The sequence below is a fragment of the Archocentrus centrarchus genome, chromosome 7 (genome assembly GCF_007364275.1).
Source record: "Archocentrus centrarchus isolate MPI-CPG fArcCen1 chromosome 7, fArcCen1, whole genome shotgun sequence".
NCBI lineage: Eukaryota > Metazoa > Chordata > Actinopteri > Cichliformes > Cichlidae > Archocentrus > Archocentrus centrarchus.
In genome coordinates, this window is record NC_044352.1 from 11,306,068 (window position 1) to 11,312,926 (window position 6,859).

Below are 6,859 nucleotides of genomic sequence, written 5' to 3' on the forward strand. Positions count from 1 at the left end.
GAAAACCAAACACAGTAGATCGGCACAAATACTGTCTGACAGCTAAAGCTTGGCCAAAGCTGGGTCATGACGCAGCCCAATGATCCCAAGCACACCAGCAATTCTACAGCAGAATAGCTGAAAAAGAAAAGAATCAAAGTGTTACAATGGCCTAGTCAAAGTCCAGACCGCAACCCTATTGAAATGCTGTGAATGCTGTGCATAAACTAATGTATAAACAAACTGCCAAAATTCCTCCTCAATGATGTGAGAGAGTGATAGTCATATGGAAAACATTTACTTAGTTACTGCCATTAAAGGTGGTTCTACGAGCTGTTCAGGTGCACTTAGTTTTTTTCACACGACTGAATAGAGTCCTGTGAAATCTTTCTTTTTCACACAACTGTCATATGACTGTATATCATAAAATAGAAGTTATTTGAGCGATGTATTTTAGCACCAAGAACATTGTATGAGAAGAGTCAGCAGGATGCTACAAATTAAACATCTCTGCATTCCACATTTCTTGCAGCAAGTTTCCAGCACCACTGTCCGAGCATAAACACCCCTCAGGCCTCTGACACCAGTGAACAAAATGTTATCTAAACACAACACAGTTTAACTGCAATTTTCAAAGTATTTGTTTAGAATTCATCATTAAAACATCTTTTTAGTAACATCAAATTTTTGGAATGTACTTCAGAAAACTGAGTTTCCTTCCACCCTGTTCTCCCAGAAAATCCAGGCTGTGATCACAGTGCTGGATTACGACAAGATTGGCAAGAATGATGCCATTGGGAAGATCTGGGTAGGAAGCAAGGCCGCAGGGGCTGGGCTGAAACACTGGACCGACATGTTGTCCAACCCCCGTCGCCCCATTGCCCAGTGGCATCCACTGCAGCCAGAGGAAGAGGTGGATGCCGCCCTCGCAGCCCTGACTGCCAAGAAGTAAACCCACCTCCACCACCTCCACACCTACCCACCCATGCATTTCCCATCATTTCCCCAGGTCCCAATGTATATTCCAGACAAACACCCCAACTGTACATCTGCTCCCTTCTCCACATCTCCCTCCTCCACCTTCCTCTCCCACTGCCACCTTCCAAGAGATCCATTGATACCATTTGACATGATGGGAAATATAGTTTAAAAAAAACATCATGTTATATAAAATCATGTCACTGAAAAAAGAAGACAAGTTACAGGATGGACAGATGCTCCGTTGATTTCCTTTAGATCTATTTTTGTATTGGGGTTGTGGTTCCATTGATAAGAATACAGAGTAGAAGGGTAAGTGCTATATAGGAATCTGGTTATAGAGGGGATAAAACATATAACATTCACTCATACTGTACTTCCTACCTTTTCCCTTTAGTGACACAGTTTGCTTAGGATAGCGCTTAATAATAAAATGCTTTATACTGCCATATGATAGAGAAATAACACAAGCAGGTTCATTCCTTAGGTGTATTGTGCACCATGTTCCACACCTGCCAGTTAACATACTAGATGATTCTGTTAGTTTAAAGTACATTCCTAGAGTTGGGTAGCAAAGTAGGGATAGACACATATCCAGTTACCCACAAACGCACTGCCTTTTTGATTAGTTAACCTTCCACCCATCGTCTCAGGAAAACTGAGAGGAAACTGAAACTCCATGCCTTTTTTTCTAAACGGGTTGTTATTATTCTAATACTCAACTACATGAGAAAAATATCCAATTCAAGAATCTTTTTCAGTGACCCAAGGCTCACAACTAGTGTTAGTTTATCCATAAAATGATGTGTCAGGGTAGTGGGAGAGAATAATAGATTTGGAGTAAAAAAAGGGTATTTGTGTAATTTTTTTTTTCCACCGTGCAAAAAGGCTGCATCTGTCATCTGAACAACAAGCGTGGAAATATCAGAGCAGGTACAACAAAGACTGATCCCGAGCAGCAATGACATGATATTTACAAGGTGTCGATTACTGCCTGCAGTCTACCACCTCCCCTCCCAACGCCTCTGATTCTGTATCTCACTTGTTCAGTGCTACTGCCATTAGTCATGGACTTGACACAAGGGTTTTACTTCAAAGGAATCCCTATAACCGTCTTACAGTCATAAAGGAGACAAGCCTTCCAAGTAACAAAATAAGCAATTTTCAACTACCAGGGACGCCTTCCAGTTAGTGGTGTTGTTCTCTACATTTCTTTCTTTCCCCTGTGTTTTTTTTTCTCTTTTTCCTTTTATCTATCCAGTTACTTTTTTTCTATTTGACTTCAAACATTTTTATTCCTTAAGCACTTTAAATCAAAATATTACATTTAAGTACACTGAGAAACCAGAGCTTTAATAATTTGTGTTAACAGTTACTGCTGGTTGTAATAAAAAAACAAACAAACAAACAAAAAAAAAAAAAACAAAAAAAAAACAGCAAGGCAGTGCATTATTAACTTTTTTTGTTGTTTTTGTTGCTTTCTTTTGCCTCGACTTTTTGCGTATGTGTTTTAATTGTTTTTCGATATTATATTTCTCACTTGATTGCAAGAGTGTGGTCTGGAGGAAGGCACTGATCCATGTGTATTTTATACACAGCTTACCAAACTGTTGAATATAATTGCACTATTGGGTATTTTTGTGTTCTGTGGTAATTAGACACTGTTCTTTGATCTGTGTAGTTTTTCTGTGATAAAATGTTGTGAGATTGAATTTTTTCTGTGGCACAAGTGGCATGCCAAACAGGTCTCCTCATATAAATGGACAGAGAGAGACACTTCAGTTCAATGTTGACCCCTTGCTCCTTAACAGAAAGTATTAGGTTCAATATAGAGGGCCGAATATACACCTCTGTTGCATTTGTTTCTTTTATATTATCTGTCTTCAATTCAAAGCAAAGTAATTGCAGAAGTTTCTAAAAGTAGCTGAAACCTTTATTTTTTAAGGTAAAAAATTATTGCTTTAAAAGCACAGAAACAAACCCTCCTGCTGAAAAAGTGTGGCAGTGCAAATATTTTGCATCAGTATAAAAAAACTGATACAGGGCTCACCTTAATTTTTTTTCCTGCTGTTTAAAAACCTCTACAGTCCTGCTCTACTGCAGTTAGAAACATACCTGAGCCACTCACAGACCTCAACTTGACCAGCCCTGACATTAAGTCCACAAATGTGTAAGAATTATAGGATATTGTATTATTTATTTATTTTTTTTTGGCTACTGAAAACACAGCCAAATCTTGTATTACAGTTTGTTAAGCCAGAAGTTTTGGATTCACTTTGGCTCTCTATATTTGTATATTAATATTCTGTTGAAGAGAAATACTGAGAAAGAACTAGTTTTGCTGCAAAGCCCAAATTCATCAGGCCTGAATAAACTGGTGAAGGCTTACCTGTTAAATTTCAAAAGTTAAAGTTAATGTCCTGATATTTGTTGAGTGTTTGGACCCCCCCCATATGCCTCCTCGCTGAGCTAGCTATGAATTTATAAAACAAAAAAAAAAACAAAAACTACACCAAAAGAGCATCAACAGCAAAAGCTACCCATTAACTGTGTGCAATATAAGTCAATGTAAAGTAAATGCAGTCAGCTTTTTAGACATTACCACAGCTTTTTGGGATTTTAATGAATGTTGGAAATTGCATTTTTTTTCTTTAAAACATTTAAACCAGATTTCTGTTTTTCATCTCGCATTATTTTTTTCTTCAGTTAATGAAAACAACACTAAAGAAAAGGCAACACGGAAGCAATCAAGCAACCCATCGGTGTGTAGTTTTGCCTATATACATAGTTCATACACGTTGATAATGCATGTTTATACAAAATACTGTACATAAGAGCATGTTTTAGAGACGACGCAAAAATATCTCGTGTACGTAAATGGGTGTCATTTGTCATTTTAATAACACAATGAAGGGAAAAAACATGCACTGTATATTTTCTAAATGAAGCAAATGTGTATTTATTTTCCACGAGGGTCATTGGAGAGAATGTCATGCAGATATTAGAGTAATATTACTAATAAGATCCTTTCCACGCCTGAAATTCTTAAGCAAGTGTGTTGTCCAGTAATGTGTGTGAGTTCATGTAGGATGAAAATGTAGCCGCATGCTTGCTATCTAATTCCTTGTGATCACGATTTTTTTTTTTGACACCATTTATCTGCCATCTGTTTTGTTTCAGCAGCTTTCTGAAGGCCAATATTTGACATATTTCTGAATTTACTGCTATTGCTTTTTTTTATTTTTAAAACAAAAAAGAAATGTATTTAGAGTTTTTAATGTTTGCGACAGGGGATCTCCAAGTCTGAGAGAGAACTAGTCTCTAATAGCAGATTTGACACTGCGTGATTCTGAAATAACTTATTAGAAAAGACTGAATAATTGTGTAAATTTGTAGGTGGATTGTAGGAGTCAGTTTTCTGCCAGTACTGACCAAGAAAGATGTCTGTTGGAACGTAACTTTAAAATAAATTTCTAGGGGCCAAAAGACGAATAGTTCCATTCCAGTGAACGCAAATGACTTGGAATCCCTTTTTTTTCTCTCTTCTTGGAAGTTTTTATTTTTCTCTTCTATTTAAATGACCTGAAATACTTCATGGCTGTGTCTCTTTTACTGTGTTTATTATACAATACGTGTACGTGTATACAAGATAAATGAATAAGATAAAACTAAAGCCATAAAACTCAAGCACTAACTCTTTAGAGCTCAGCTGAGTAGCCAGAGTTTATTTATGAAGAAAAAAAAAAAAATCTGACATGTCTTCATTTTCCTTGGCCAGTCTTTCTCTTTTACATTCCTTTCAGAGGTCTTTGTTCATCAAGAGGGCAAAATCCATTTTAATGTATATGTGAGCATTGAGAACAGTTGTGAGTTTAGTAGAGTGAGTGTGTCTTTTTCTACTTTCAGAGCTGTTGATGTCCTTGTTTCATAGAGGTAGCTGATTTTCCAGTATTGTGATTAGTAATGTATATGCCTTGTTTTGATAGTACAAATAATAGATATGATATCACAATATCAATAATAATGCTAAAATTATATATATGAGAGCGTGTTCTATTCTTGGGCCGAGTGCAATTTATGAACCAAACTGGGTCACTCTTCTAGTTTCTCTTCCAGTTTAGCAGAGTTTAGAATGTACTGGTGACTACATGTACAATTAATAACAAGTCACTCTTGCTTTGTTTTTGTTTTGTTTCATTTGTTTTGTTTTAGAAAACTGCTCAAGCAACAAAAATTAAAGCAAAAACCAAGAAACTTAACAGTGGAACCCAAGTTTTAGGCCTGAATCCCTCCCATAGAACTATGCATAGAGTTATGATTTTCACAGGCACATGGCAGAAAACCCCCCCCACAATGTTTTATGTCATGCACATGAAATGAAACTAAAGAAAAAGTTTTACATTTTGGGAAAGAACTTGCCATCTTGCAGAGAGTTTGAAAAGAGAACCGATTGAACAACCCACACTAAATATGAAGCTCGCATATACAGCCAGCCTGCCAACACCTCTACTGCTCAAACCAGTCTTGTTTGGCCAATTCATGAAAAGACTGCAGGAAGTCAGTTGGTGCTGGACAAAAAATAGACCCCCGTGTGTAGTTTGTTTTTTGTTTTTTTCATTTCTGTCAGTGTACATATTAAACAGAGATATATAATGAGTTATATATTTCTCACTTTGAGCCAGGCAAGCATTTTACCTTTTTTTTTTTTTCCCAGTTTTTGTGCTGAGCTTCATATTTAAGAAAAAATTCAGGCGTGGTCTCAACCAACCAATTCTAGGCAAGAAAGTGAATGAGCAAATTATCCAAGTGTGGAACTATTCCTTTAAGTTCACCTCAATTCTGCCAGATCCTTCAAACTGCCACATCTGTTCTGGCAACAATCCTCAGTGTGTTGCACGATGCTGCACATTGTCTAATGCAATATTATTTTTACTCACTGTCCCACTAACGCTATAGACTGTGACCAAATGATGCACTGAGAATAATTTAAATACAAGATTTCAGTGCATTTCTATAAATACTGCCACTACCTGATTACGGTTGCCTGCACTCATCACCACTGTTTGAATCTGCAAAGCCACAATAACCGTTCATGCAGAGCACTGACAAAACACTTCAGATGATGAGGCAAAAGTGATTACAGGTAAACCTATAGCACATTTTAGAGACGTATTTTTGTTTTTTTATGACCTTTTACTGCTCGGGTCACCACAGTCACATGACAACCGGACAAGTTCTATGGGGGACTGGGAGCTGTGTGTATGTGGGATAAATAGATGAGCAGACATGGTGCAATACCACAGCACTGGATTATACAATATACAGTACAGGTCTGCATGCATGGGACACATTACTCATTCGTAAATGTGCATCTTTGTGCGTTTGACTGTAATGCCCAAACCACAGTCTTTGTTATAGTTTAAATCTGGAAATGAATCTGTTCTCTTACTGGCTGTGTAGATGTCTTGATGCACAACCACATCTGAAACTGTGTGCTGTTTCAGCTGTGTAGACAGCTTTAGCACGCCATTCACACAGTTTTGATTTGTTTGTTTTGCTTGATTTTTCTGAAAACGCTGGGATTTAAAAAGGGAAACCATCCAAAGTTCAGTAGATCTTTTTCCACTTTGTCAAATTGTGTCGAGGAGCCTCTCAGCAGGTAAAAACGCCACTTTGAAACATGATGTCTTGTCTCCTCTATTACTCGCTGTACTTCTCCTTTGTATTCTTGTGCATATGTGTAATCACTTCTTCTGTCATTTTGGGTTTTTTTGTGATGTATACCTCTAATGTAGAATGTTGAGATGTGCCACCAAACTCTTTCACGTTTGCTTTCTCATTGTGTCTTCGTCTCGTTTATGTGCAACCTACCATGTACCATCAGTTTCATGATGCTGAATAG

The 6,859-nt window shown here is 37.3% G+C and overlaps 1 protein-coding gene across 4 annotated transcripts in view; it reads left to right on the forward strand.

Moving 5' to 3' along the window:
• LOC115782643 (synaptotagmin-2-like) overlaps window positions 1-1,296 on the forward strand; it is a 69,634-nt gene extending 68,338 nt beyond the window's left edge. For all 4 annotated transcript variants that reach the window (XM_030732940.1, XM_030732944.1, XM_030732942.1 and 1 more), the window contains one exon: window positions 716-1,296. In XM_030732940.1, the coding sequence (XP_030588800.1) occupies window positions 716-931 (216 nt within the window). In that variant the 3' untranslated portion in view covers window positions 932-1,296. The remainder of the gene's footprint in view (window positions 1-715) is intronic.
• Window positions 1,297-6,859: the final 5,563 nt, after the last annotated feature.